The 14,531-nt window shown below is 40.6% G+C and overlaps 1 protein-coding gene across 2 annotated transcripts; it reads left to right on the top strand.

Moving 5' to 3' along the window:
• Nucleotides 1-2: 2 nt before the first annotated feature.
• On the top strand, nucleotides 3-12,804 carry LOC144595554 (high-affinity choline transporter 1). Of its 2 annotated transcripts, none has more exons than XM_078403096.1 (9): nucleotides 3-73; nucleotides 695-926; nucleotides 2,729-2,842; nucleotides 4,596-4,751; nucleotides 5,182-5,330; nucleotides 5,453-5,596; nucleotides 5,901-6,054; nucleotides 8,625-8,842; nucleotides 10,837-12,804. In XM_078403096.1, exons 2-9 carry the CDS (start codon nucleotides 743-745, stop codon nucleotides 11,467-11,469), a joined length of 1,752 nt encoding a protein of 583 aa, XP_078259222.1. In that variant the 5' UTR covers nucleotides 3-73; nucleotides 695-742; the 3' UTR covers nucleotides 11,470-12,804. The 2 variants fall into 2 exon arrangements, with proteins under 2 accessions (XP_078259222.1, XP_078259221.1); XM_078403095.1 differs by lacking the exon at nucleotides 3-73 and adding an exon at nucleotides 438-596.
• Nucleotides 12,805-14,531: the final 1,727 nt, after the last annotated feature.

The following is a 14,531-nucleotide window of genomic DNA, read 5'->3' as shown; positions in this document are numbered from 1 at the left end:
TTCACCGAAGATAAGCACAAAAAGGCTGGAGCAACTCAGCGGGTCAGGCAGCATCCCCGGAGAAAAGGAATAGGTGAGGTTTAGGGTCGAGCCCCCTTCTTCACACGCGTACTGTACTGTTTTCTATGCTCAATGTTCCCCGGTGATAACCTGCGCCGCCGGTCTTTCTCCGGGTTCCATGGGTCTAAGGAATGGACACGTTCTGGGAAAGAAACGATGATCACGCGGATTGCCGAGAGCGAAATAGAGCTTCATCCCCGTGAAGCGAACGCGGAGATTGGTGGTGCTGCGAGCACCCTTTCCCAAACAATGAGGGATTCGCTCAGTGGCTCTCAGACGCCAGAGGAGCCAATCTTCACAAAGCGCCGCGCTTGACTCGCCGCTCAGCTGGGTGGCTGGCTGGCTGGTTGTGTGTACAACAAGCCCCTCACTCCGGAGGAAACGTATTAACGACGGCGTTTAGCTGCGGATTTCCGTGCGTTGCAACCGCCGCCGACACATCGGAACATTGATGGCCACAGTTTATTTAGGAGAAATAACCTATTGAACCCACTCCGCGTTGGAAATTCGCTCAACCTTAGCTACCATCAAACCAGGTTACTTGTCTATCGGAGTGTTTCACGTGTCTGTTTTATATTACTAATTCGTCCATTACCAGTTACACAAATGTCGTGCATGTTTCTTACTATTCCAGGTTTCTAAGGATTAACAGCCGTATTGCTGGCTTCTTTTCAAGAGGAAAATGACCGTTCACGTCGATGGGATCGTAGCGATCGTTCTCTTTTACATGATAATCCTAATTGTTGGATTATGGGCTGCTTGGAAAAGTAAGAACTCGCCCACGTTGGGGAACATGGATCGGAGTGAAGCCATCATGGTCGGGGAAAGAGATATCGGATTATTGGTCGGTGGCTTCACTATGACCGGTAAGTATCGCCTGGCTTTTCACTCCGCGTTAAATTGGAGATACAAGATATTGCATGTATTGGAATCTGGAGCAAAAAGCAAACTGCTGGAGAAAAATCAACGGGTCAAGCAGCTTCGGTGGAGGCTGAGGGGTGAGGCTGAGGGGTGCCGACCCGAGTGGAGACCCTGCATGAGGAACGAAACGTCAACCATTCCTTTCTTTCCACAGAAGGTGGTGACTTTCCCGGGATGGTGGGACTGACATATGGTGAAAGAATGGGTCGACTGGGCTTGGATTCACTGTAATGTAGAAGGATGAGAGGAGATCATAGAGAAACATAAAATTCTCAAGGGATTGGACAGGGTAGATACAGGAAAAATGTTCCCGATGTTGGGGGAGTCCAGAACCAGGGGTCACAGTTTAAGAATAAGGGATAGGCCATTTAGGACTGAGATGAGGAAAAACCTTTTCACCCAGAGAGTTGTGAATCTGTGGAATTCTCTGCCACAGAAGGCAGAGGAGGCCAATTCACGGGATGTTTTCAAGAGAGAGTTAGATTTAGTTCTTAGGGCTAACGGAATTAAGGGATAGGGAGGGGGGAAGCAGGAACGGGGTACTGATTTTAGATGATCGGTATGATCATATTGAATGGCGGCGCTGGTTCGAAGGGCCGAATGGCCTACTCCTGTGCCTATTTTCTATGTTTCTATAAGTTGCCGAGTTCCTCCAGCAGTTTGTTTTTGTTTATGCTCGGTTTTCAGTTGCTCGGGAATAGTTTCGCTATCGCTCAGCCCGTTCGAGCGCATTTGCGTTGAAAGCGGAGGATAACGTTCACCAAAGATAAACACATAATAGAAGCATGAGACTACACATGATGGAATCTTGAGCAAAACTCTAAGTGCTAAGTGGAGGAACTCAGCTGGTCAGGCAGCATCTGTGGAGTGAGATGGACAGGCGACATTTCGGATCTGGAGCACTTCTCCCGACCCGAAATATCGTCTGTCCATCCCCTCCACTGATGCCGCCTGACCAGCAGAGTGCATCCAGCACTTTGTGTTTTTGTTTGCTCCAGCCCATTGGAGTTTGGTCGAAGTGAGAACGGTGTGAATCGCAGTGGCCTAACACTTGAAAATAGATACCGAGGCAAAAACAAAATGAAGCAGGTGCCTAACTATTGCCACGGTTCTGGCATTGCGGCACATATTGCTCCCCATAATTCTAGTTTCCCCATCAGTCGTCCTTGCAAGGTGTCAGTAACGCAAGCTTCACTGCAGAAGTTAATAATGGGCGAATTAGAAATAATCTGCACTCTGTATCTCTCCCTTCGCTGCACCCATTATTCTTGAGTTTGGCTTGATTGTATTTCTGTACATTATTTCTGCTTTGATTGGATGGCATGCAAAATAAAGCTTTTCAATGTGCCTCGTACAAATGATAAAAATAAACCTAAATGTAATAAAGAAGAACTGCGGATGCTGGTTTATACCAAAGAAAGACACAAAATGATGGATTAACTCAACGGGTCAGGCTGCATCTCTGGAGAAAATGGATAGGCGACTTCTCAGGTCGGGACATTTCTTCATACTTCTTCATTCCGAAGGGTCTCGACCATTTTTTCCAGAGATGCTGCCTGACTCATTGAGTTACTCCGGCATTTTGTGTCTATCTTTAATAATAAAGCTAAACCTGTTTTATTTTCCCGTTGGAGCTGCTACAGGAATTATAAGACCCCACCCCTCTCCACCACCCCTGGAGTACTAATGCTGTTGAGCTAATTTGTCACTGTACATTCATTAACCAAATGTTTTTCTTCCGAAACAGCGACCTGGGTTGGCGGTGGTTATATCAATGGCACGGCCGAGGCCGTGTATGTCCCTGGGTACGGATTGGCGTGGGCACAGGCTCCATTCGGATACGCGCTCAGTTTGGTTGTAGGTATGAACCGACTCTTTGGGGAATTGTACAATTAAAATGAACAGCATGCTTCAACAATCACGGCAAAATCCACTCCGCCAACGCCCCTTGCCACAGTCACTAATTTTAGCAACCCCCATTGTAGAGAAGCTGGGTTCCAGTCAGCAATCATTTCAAAACTCAACAGGCAACCTTTCAATACCAACTAGAACTGGTTAATGCATAACAATAATTTAGCAATGCAATGATTTTCAACAGACAAGGTTTCATGTCAGTTCTGAAAATATGGATACAAATTTGATTGCCGCTTTCTAAAATAATCCATGGATTACCAAATGGACAGTTTTGTTGAAGAACGCAAAAGAATGCGTGTGGATTTGTCTCTCAACATGTGTCGAATAATGTTATCCATACGCTGGAAACTCAATAATATTTACATGCTTTGTGCAAGCCGCTTATAATTTCATGCTACAAAATGTAATCATATTTGAGGATTTTTATTAACCATCATGTTTAAATAATGAAGGGGTTTGGGTTTATCCATGCACTTACCACTGTATGTCTATCACCTGTGGATCTTGTCTCGAAGTAACATTTATTGTCGCGTCTCTCGTTATCTAATAGCATTCGTAATAAGGTGCAATGGTCAGGAAACCCTATGATTTGCAAGGTGAGGATAAAGAACATTGATAGAAATCAGAAACAGTGAACTGCAGATGCTGGTATGCAATGAAAGACACAAAGTGCCAGAGTAACTCAGCGGGCCAGGCAGCATCTCTGGAGAGCATGGATAGACGATGTTTTGGGTCGGGACACTCCCTCGGATAGAAATTAAATGGATGTAGGCAAAACGTATGAGGAACGAAACGCAAGTGCGAGGCAGGTTCTAAATCGTATAAAATATGTGGAATATATTTTCACTATCTTGCTGAAATTAAATAACATCGAAAATTATGACATAACCTAGACAATATCGGCCATATTATAACATTAGTATCGTTTTTATTTGTGAATCGGCGCGCAATAAATACGAGCAGCAAATGTACAGCAAATCAAAGAGCACCTGTACCTGCCTCAAATCCATGTTGGACTGACATCAGCTTTGCCTCTCTCTCTCTCTTAAGGCCACTTTGTCTTCAAACATTGGCAGCAGTTTTTGTTCTATCTCAGAATTTCATTATCCCAGACTGAAATAAATGTTTTTTGGGGGGATTATAACATGAACAGGGGAGGGACAAAGGGCACGAGTCAAGAGTGTTTTATTGTCATATGTCCCGAAACGGAACAATGACATTCTTACTTGAAGCAGCACAACAAAATATGTAAACATAGTACTCAGTAAATATATATATATATATATATATATATATATATATATATATATATATATATATATATATATATAAGAAAATAACTGCAGATGCTGGTACAAATCGATTTATTCACAAAATGCTGGAGTAACTCAGGCAGCATCTCGGGAGAGAAGGAATGGGTGACGCACACGCATCACACGACAGACAGACAGACAGACAGACAGACAGACAGACAGAGTGCAAATACAAAAACAATGCTTGTGTAATTGGGAGCCCATTTGGAGTTTGTCGTGTTTACAGGTGCCTGTTGCTTGTAAGGAAGAAGCTGCTCCTGAACACATACATTCTTTATGCATTCTTTCACTGCCATAGCTGAAGCTGGAGTTTATAATAAGCATTTATGTATAATATAATAAGCATTTATTTTATATTTGGGATTTGAAGGTTTCTGTACCTTACAGGGGGCTTATTCTTCGCCAAACCCATGCGCTCACGGGGTTACGTGACCATGTTGGACCCCTTTCAACAGATCTACGGCAAGCGAATGGGAGGACTGCTCTTCATACCCGCTCTCTTGGGAGAAATCTTTTGGTCTGCAGCCGTACTGTCCGCTCTAGGTAAAGTGATCCTCCCCAGTATTAAGGACCAGTGTCTTAGCGTGAAATCACTGTTTCAGTGTCAGCTAGGTCAAGACATGTCTCTGACCAAAAAGTAACATTGAAGTCACAGCGACTGAAGTAAATGGGTGGCTCCTATTTTAAGGAGGTCAGTGCGATATTTTAAGGTGGAAGTCGGAAAAAAACATTTTTTCCCTTGGGAAGACGCGGGTCCTATCGCAACTTTTAAGAAACATTTAGACCGGTTTAGAGGGATATGGGCCAGTCGCAGGCAGGTGGGACTAGTGTAGATGGGACATGTTGGGCGGTGTGGACAAGTTGGCCCGAAGGACCTATTTCCACGCTGTATGACTCTGTGACTCTTTGACTATGACTAAGACATAGTATTTGAGATTACTAATATTAATTAAATTGAACTCCCGTTTTTCAGGTGCAACCTTGAGCGTGATTGTGGACATCAACATTAAATTATCGGTGATTATTTCCGCCATGATCGCTATATTCTACACTCTGGTCGGCGGATTGTACTCGGTCGCGTACACAGATGTCGTCCAGTTGTTCTGCATCTTCGTGGGTTTGGTAAGATCAGTGTGAAAACATATTGTTCGTCTTTCAACCAGGATCAAAACAAACGAGGGGGGTGGGGAGGAGGGCAGTTAACGACGCAACTGTTTCATACTTTGAATTATTTTTAATTTCAGTGGATCAGCATACCTTTCGCCATGCTACACCCTGCAGTCACAGATATTTCCATAACCGCAAATCATGAAGTTCACCAGGCCCCTTGGATGGGAACGATAGATCCGAAGGATATTTTAATCTGGATGGACAACTTCCTGTTGCTGGTATACCTGTTATAATTGAGGCCTTCATAACCGCATTTGTTACATTTGTTATTGTTATTATAAATATAATTAATAATGTACATACGAAGAATAAATATATATATACGACGCAAAACAAAACATAAAGTATATTGAACAGTTCTCGTTAATGTATATCGAAAGACGCAATTCATTGGGTGCAGGGCCTCAGAAATAGCAGAAGATGCTGGGATTACACAGCAGGATCCCACTGATGCAACCCCCAATTGCTGAATAATGTCAGTGTTTTCTGTTTTACAATACATTTGTGTTTTGTTTTTTCCAGATGCTGGGTGGAATCCCGTGGCAGGTATATTTTCAGAGGGTCCTTTCTGCTTCCTCTGCTACCTATGCACAAGTGCTCTCCTTTCTGGCTGCATTCGGCTGTCTTGTCATGGCCATCCCGTCTGTTCTAATTGGCGCAATTGGAGCATCCACCGGTAAAGCAGCTTCATTCGCCCTGCCATCATTTTGACCTATACCATTCCAAAACACTGAATAACCGATAGACCATTCCTTTTATCCTTTGTACATATTGTCATTTGGGTCGTTTGAGTGATTACGTGGATGTTCGCTGTCTGTTTCATTGCCATGTTGTTTCAATAAATAGACAAGTTATGTTAAGAACCGCCTCTCGAATGAAAAGTTACCATTGTTGCCTTATATTTAAAAACTGGCCTTCAAATTTAAAGTTGCCGTGGTTCCCTGGATACTTCAATGCCTTTCCTATTCCGATACAACCTGTCCATTTTTGTTCAACACACTTACAAGTATTCCAGGCGGCGAGTATGTTACTGATACAGCTGCTACATCACAAATGCATGAGTCTTTGAAGGGCCGTTTGAACTTCTGAGCTAGCCCATGGAGCCTGAAATGAATTGAACTTGCCCATGATTTACCAAGAGTCAAGATGTTTTATTGTCATATGTCCAGAAACGGAACAATGAAATTCCGACATGCAGCAAGACAACAGATATGTAATTATAATAATCCGCAAACGCTGTAAATATACAATTATATTGCCCCCATCAATATATTGCTGGCTTGTCGCTACATTTTGTAGATTTCCATTTGGGATGTCCTTTGGTAATCCTAACCGGTGCCATGTGCTTATTTAAATAAATATAAATGTATATGTATGCATACACACACACACATATATATATATATATTTGTGCGTGTGTGCACGCGCTTAGTGTTAGTTTAGTTTAGAGATACAGCGCGGACGTAGGCCCTTCGGCCCACGAGCCCGTACCGACCAGCGACACACTGGGGAATTTTATTTTACACTTATACCAAAGTATACAAAGCCAAGCCAATTAACCTACAAACCTATATGTGTGTGTGTGTATATATATATATATATATATATATATATATATATATATAACACATATTTAACTCTGTCGAATATCAATGAAATGTATACTAAATATCTAAAATATTTGACTGCAAAAAAAGTTTATTTTTGCCTTATAACCCATTAACCGGTGCCATAAAGCAAATAAAACGGGGTTTTTTTCTATGCAAAGTCAAATATTTTAGGATTACCAAAAGACGCCCAAATGGAAATCTACAAAATGTAGCGACATAGCAGCAATATATTGATTGTAGCATTTGTTCCATCATTGCCTAATTTCCCATAGAGTCTAATTGTGATAGATGGCCCTTTTAAAGCATTGGCTGAGCACTATTTTTTTTTTACCAGCCATCTATCAATGGAAATATGTAATTAAAATAGTCTATCAAAGCATGTAGCCACTTAAAATAAATCAGTAAGTCAACTTCGGTTGCTTTTACTTCCCCACTGCTTATATGACATAAAGCCACCCATTAAAATAAATATAAATAAATTAACGTATTTTCTGATTGCTGTAGTTTCGGGCTGGATCGTGCTCACCTGCCGCCGGCTGTTCTGTCCACTGGCTACTTGCTCTGCTACTTGCTGGTCCGTGCGCTGACTCTGCGCCTTAGCCTCACAACCAGCGGGTGGTCTGACGCTGGACATCCGATTCCCCGTTCCTGAGACAACTAACGCATCGAGTCTCCCCCCCCCCCCCCCCCCCAACCCCCTTCCTCCATCCGCTTACCACCTGGGCTGGATCGTTTGAAGAGATAACCGCATTATTTTACATTCCCCCCCCCCCCCCCGTTTTACTTTATAATCTCTGATTCAGATAACCTTGAAGTACGCACAAAATACTGGAATAACAGGCAGCATTTTGCGTCTGTCTTCGGTGTAAACCAGCATCTGCAGTTTCTTCCTACACAATCTTGAAATACATACAGGAGAGATGGCAAGTTAGGGCAGTGGGCTCCAGCCCAATATCTTTCTGACAATTAATTAAAATATAAAAGTTCCAAGTGTATGAATTGTGATGCCACCACTAACTAAAAAAACAAATCGTTTATTGTTTAATGTGCTGGTAAAATTCATCGGGTTACCAACTTGATACTCTGAACACACCTATTATTTCCATTTTGCAATGTCTCGCCAACAAATTGTGATGCCACCACTAACTAAAGTCAAAACTGGTATTGATGACATTTGAGTTTACCAGATCTATTCCTCTCCTGATTTTATACTCCTCTTTAAGATCATCCCTCATCCTCCTGCGCTCCAGGGAGTAGAGTCCCAGCCTGCTCAACATCTACCTGGAGCTCAGACCCTCAAGTCCTGGCAACATCCTTGTAAATCTTCTCTGCACCCTTTCCAACTTGGCAATATCTTTCCTATAACATGGTGCCCATAAATATACACAATAATTTAAATGCGGCCTCACCAACGTCTTATATAACATATAAATGATCTCCAAACTTCATATTCCTCTCCATATTATTTCAATTTTCCAATAACTTGACATCAAATTGAGGATTTCCATAAGCTAAGAATCACAAAACTTTCTTCTTGTACTTTTTAAATGGAATCAAATATTTGAATAACAATCCTTTTGTATACAGGTGATTATGGGTTGTGTGTAATTTATATTAAGATCTTCCCTTTATATAGATTGGAATCAGACTTCCTATGGTTTGCCTGACCCGAAAAGCGAGAATAAGACAGATATGATTTTGCCAATAGTGCTGCAGCATCTCTGCCCATCGTACATTTCCTTTTTTGGTCTTGGTGCCGTCTCCGCTGCAGTGATGTCATCGGCTGATTCGTCTATTTTATCAGCAAGTTCTATGTTTGCTCGGAATATTTACCATCTTGCTTTCAGACAAGAGGTAAGCTTGGATATCAATAAGACTTATTCATGCAGTCATTTTCATAAAAGCAAAGAAGCAATGACTGTTTTCTAAAAAAACAATTTTTGTGGTTCATAAAAACACAAACATTCTTGCATCAAATTCTATATCTTTAAATAATATGTTATCCAAAATGGGTGGATTGGAAACATAGAAATATAGAAAAGGGTGCAGGAGTAGGCCATTTGGTCCTTTGAGCCAGCACCACCATTCTATATGATCATGGCTGATCATCCAAAATTAGTACCCCATTCCTGTTTTCTCCCCTTATCCCTTGATTCCACTAGCCCTAAGAGCGAGATCAAACTTTTGAATACATCCAGTGAATTGGCCTCTACTGCCTTCTGTGGCAGAGAATTCCACAGATTCACAACTCTCTGGTGGAAAATGTTTTTCCTCATCTCAGTCCTAAATGGTCTACCCCTTATTCTTAAACTGTGACCCCTGGTTTTGGACTCCCCCAACATCAGGAACATTTTTCCTGCATCTAGCCTGTCTAATCCCTTAAGAATTTTATATGCTTCTATAAGATCCCCTCTCATCCTTCTAAATTCCAGTAAATATTAGGATTGGAGGCAGTTGGATTTCTGTATCTTTAAATCATATTGAATTAATATTTGGATAAAATAATATTTGATCCAAAATTACTTATTTGGAAGGCAGTTGGATTTCTTTATCTCTAAATCATATTTTATTATAATTTTGATAAAATAATATTTCATCCAAAATGAGTGAATTGGAAGGCTTTTGGATTTCTATGGGGGAGGGGAAAACGAGGAGATCTGATAAAAATATTTAAAGTCATGAATGGTTCTGAAGGGAAAAATATGACAGGCAATCCATTACCAAAAAGTTAAATCGACATGTATCACTCTCTTAATAACAATAGCAAGTGAATCAAAATAAATGTTTAGGATTTGGAATGCCTTACCTGAAAATGGTGTAAGCAATTTCACCAATAACTTACAGAAAGAGATAAAGTCTCACAGCATGGAAACAGGCCCTCCTTCCCAACTCATCCAAGACAAACAAGATATCCCATCTGAGCTGGTCATATTTGCCTGTATTTGGTCCACATACCTCTATACCTTTGCTCTCCATGTACCTGTCCAAATGACTTTTAAAAGTTGTTATAGTACCTACCTCAACCACATCATCTGGCAACTTGTTCCATATAGCCACCACCTTCTGTGTGAAAAAAACTGCCCCCCCCCCCCCCCCTTACCCCCCTCAGATTCCTATTAAATCTGTCCCTTCTGACTTTAAACCTTGTGCCCACAAGTTCTTGATTCCCCAACCCAGGGAAAAGGTGCATTCATCTGTTTCCCTCATGATTTTGTACACCTCTGTGAGATCGCCCTTCAGTCTCCTGTGCTCAGGCTAACCTGTAATAAAGTTCTAACCTGCTGAGGTTGCCCTGCAGCTCATGCCCTCAAAACATTTCCCTATTCGCCCTATCTATGTCCCTCATGTTTTTGCAGGCTTCTATTAGATAAATAACTGAGCTGAAAGAAATTACAAGACATTGTGGTATAAATAATTGGATAGTTATGTCAAAGAGATCCCAAAGGCAGAGTTGCCAAAAAGGCTTATTGCTGCATTTTGTGCAGCAACATGTGATTGTTTGTGAATTGTGGCAAAACAAGTTTTTTCAATAGAATAGGCGACAATACAATAGTCTCTCTTTCTCTTTCTCTCTCTCTCTCTCTCTCTCTCTCTCTCTCTCTCTCTCTCTCTCTCTCTCTCTCTCTCTCTCTCTCTCTCTCTCTCTCTCTCTCAATATATGGTATATTTAATTTATATGTAATATATATATATATGTGTGTGTGTGTGTGTGTGTATATATATATATATGTCTGTATATATGTATATATATATATGTATGTATGTATATATAAATCTGAATTACTTTATTTTCTCGCAGTTGTTTCATGATAATTAATATTTTCTCTCAAAATAATTATTTATTGCAGGCTACAGACAACGAAATTGTGTGGGTAATGCGAATCACCATATTTCTATTTGGTGGAGCTGCAACATCTATGGCATTGCTGGCTGACTCAATCTATGGCCTCTGGTTTCTGAGCTCAGATCTTGTCTACGTCATTATCTTTCCTCAGTTAATATCTGTGCTCTTTGTCAAGGGAACAAACACGTATGGGTCCATTGCTGGATATATCATTGGCTTTTTGCTTCGAATTAGTGGTGGTGAACCATATTTACACATGGAGCCATTTATTTGTTACCCTGGATGCTATTTAGAGCATTCCTTTGGAGCAGACCCTGTCTACGTTCAAAGATTTCCCTTTAAAACAATGGCAATGTTATTCTCCTTCTTGGGCAATCTTGGTGTTTCATATCTCGCCAAGCACCTATTCGAAAGTGGAATATTGCCCCCAAAATTAGACTTCCTTGACAGTGTTGTGTCACAACACAGTAAAGAAAACATGGACAAAACCTCATTGGTGAATCATGACAATATTACTTTGTCAGAGCTGGTACGTGTTAACCCAAAACACAGTGCTTCAGTTAATACTTTCACCAATAAGGAAGCATTTGAAGACACTGAGCCAAAACCCGAATTTTCTAAATCAGAAAATGATTGATGCTAAATCCTTCATCTTTTCAGTGTGCAGTGCAATTATAGGCAATCAAGGGCAATACATTCACAATATTAACTAAGGGAGCATTTTAGCAGGTATCAATATTTTTAGCAAAGAAAATTGTCTATATCAGTGCTTTACTGATGATTGTTCCCTTAAATACTGTTGTACAGTATTGTTTTAATTCACACTTGTGAAATCAAGTTGAGCTATAATTTTTGAATCTCAATGTATTGTGGACTCTAGCTACTTCTCTATTGGCACAGTACAGATAACTAATGCCATCATTTATGTGGAGAGTGTGCTATTGTGTGGCTTTATGTAAGTGGTGTTAGGAATTCATTGCTGCTGTGGTTTCTCCAATGAAAGAATTAGACTCAGCAAGTCATGATCTCAACTATTGTTGATGCAATTTCATTTGTCATTCATTATCCCATCTACCAACACCTAAACATCTTCATGCACATTCAAGAATATATAAATATAGATGCATAAATAATGGAGCATAAGAACTGAGTTATTACTTTATTGTTTGGAACTGATCAAATAACAAAATATTTAATGACATTCCCAATCAGTACTCTTGTCTTAAATAATCATTGAGTCAATAATTTGGATTCTCTCGTCATACTTGGGGAAAATTAGTAAAGACTAGCTTGAAACTTTATTTCTCATTAAGTATAACCAAAATAGAATATATCAGCCAAAACATTATGACCTGATGAGCCAAAACATTATGACCACCTGCCTAATATGCTGTTGGTCCTCCGTGTGCAGCCCCATACGCAGCAGGGTGCGATGCACTGTGTATTGTGTGACACATTCCTCCCGTGACCATCATTAAAATTTCCTGTGATTTGTGCCACAGTAGACCTTTTGTTGGTTCGGACAAGACGGGATAGCCTTCGTTGCCCTCGCACATCGATAAGCCTTGGGCGCCCAACACCCTGTTGCCGGTTTGTGATTTGTTCCTTCTCGGACCACTGTTGGTAGGAATTCACCATTGCTGACCAGGAGCACCCCACAAGCCTTGCCATTTCAGAGATGCTCTGACCCAGTCGTCTGGCCATAACAATTTGGCCCTTGTCAAAGTCGCTCAGGGTCTTTACTCCTGCCCATTTCTCCTGCATCCAACACATCAACTTCAAGAACTGACTGTTCACTTTCTGCCTAATATATCCCACCCCTTGACAGGTGCCATTGTAACAAGATAATCAATGTTATTCACTTTACCTGTCAGTGGTCATAATGTTTTGGCTGCAATCTACATTTTGAAATAAATATAATGATTAAATGTCATTAATCTTTAGGATAAAACTAACAATTTATTTATGAAGGTAGACACAAAATGCTTGAGTAACTCAGCGGGACAGGCAGCATCTCTGGAGACGATGCCTGTCCCGCTGAGTTACTCCAGTATTTTGTGTCTACCTTCGATTTAAACCAGCAACTGCAGTTCTTTCCTACTCAATTTATTTATGAAACCAGATAGAGTTTAACATTATTTGCACCTTAGACATCTGCAGTACCAATGAAACTATAATTCAGATTACTATTATTGTTGTAATTATGAAGATTGGTGTACAATTAAAAAGCAACCCAATAGATATCTAAAAATTGAAGTCCAGGAATTTTCTTCAAAAAACATTAACTTTTTTATTCTGCAGCTGGAGGGTTTTAATGCATAAGATATTTATTTAAATTTGTTTTCTTCTTCACTCTAATCAAATAAAATATTTCAGATCAAGTGCTGTAAATGTAATGCAATATTTAAATTTCCATATATTTTTATAACATGTTAAAGCTTAATGGAAGTATGTTTTGTGATTTTTGGGGTAGGGTACAGAATGTAGATGCACTTTCACCTGGTAGGTGATCATATTTTTATTTTCTGGCAGTATTATTTGGTCATCTTTCTACCATGGCTAAATTCCTTAGGATTTGGAGCAGTTCACGATAGCTACTCTAAAGGGAGCCCATTAGACAACTTGGAAAACAATTCAGCTGACGAGGGTCAAATTAGTGTTTGCTTTTTTTTCCAAAATGTTATGACTTTGTTGTAAGTGGTAACAATTGTTGAGGACCTGGAGTCGAGAGCTGACACGGCAAGCCTCTACTCTGAGTAGAATCACACAATGCTCCATTAGGGCAAACATAAAATATATCTATGGGGTCCATGCCAAACTGTGTAATGAATTGTCTCCAACCTGAACCTGATGTTTCAAAAATGAATTAAGTCAGCGCTCATCCTGAAGCTGTGGAGCAGGTAGCAGGGGTGGTAGGATGTGGAGTGCAAAACTTGAATGATAACAACTATGGAGAAAATGGGCACAGATCTTTAATTCTGAAAACTTTGGTAAGATAATTAGTTTAGAGATACTGCAGGGAAACAGAGCCTTCGTCCATCGAGTCCACGCTGACTTTTGATCGATCACTGGTCCACACTAGTTTTATGTTATCCCACTTTCTCATTCACACCGTGCACACGAGGGTCAAATTTTACAGTGCCAATTAACCTACAAAACCAGCATATCTGGGATGTAGGTGGAAACCGGCGCACCCGGAGGAAAGCCATGTGATCAGAGGGAGAAGGGGCAAACTCCACACAGACATTACCCGACATAAGGATCAAACCCAGGTCTCTGGCGTTGAGGCAGCAGCTCTACCAGCTGTACCACTGTGCCACTGTGCCACCCTATTCTAATGCTGCCCTTTCATGTAAGGAATTTTGATTCACTAATTCCATGAATTGGTACTCCGCTGTTTTTAACAGGAAAGTTTCTTCATTGTGAACTCATAATGTCTGGGCGGTAATTCCTCCAGTTTTCTTTTGAGATCATTTTGAGTGACATAAATAGCATTCATTAAGTATAAAGCCCAATTCTTTTCTCCCTTCGGTACATTAAATTTTCCCTGCTGAATTTTGGTTCATGTGATGTTCTTAGCTCATTTTTTTGAATTAGACTTACTCTAAGGTTCATTATGGTTTGCAAATTTGCCAATGTGCTGGAGTAACTCAGCAGTGCATGTGACATCTGTGTAGGACATGGATCTGTACCATTTCA

The sequence above is a fragment of the Rhinoraja longicauda genome, chromosome 7 (genome assembly GCF_053455715.1).
Source record: "Rhinoraja longicauda isolate Sanriku21f chromosome 7, sRhiLon1.1, whole genome shotgun sequence".
In the NCBI taxonomy this organism is placed as follows: domain Eukaryota; kingdom Metazoa; phylum Chordata; class Chondrichthyes; order Rajiformes; family Arhynchobatidae; genus Rhinoraja; species Rhinoraja longicauda.
This window is presented reverse-complemented; position numbering and strand designations above follow the sequence as displayed.

Coding starts and splice junctions, on each gene's coding strand:
- LOC144595554 (XM_078403096.1), top strand. CDS start 743: ATGACCGTTCACGTCGATGGGATCGTAGCGATCGTTCTCTTTTACATG. Junction 927..2,728: donor CGGTGGCTTCACTATGACCG/GTAAGTATCGCC, acceptor CTTCCGAAACAG/CGACCTGGGTTGGCGGTGGT. Junction 5,331..5,452: donor TCTGCATCTTCGTGGGTTTG/GTAAGATCAGTG, acceptor TTTTAATTTCAG/TGGATCAGCATACCTTTCGC.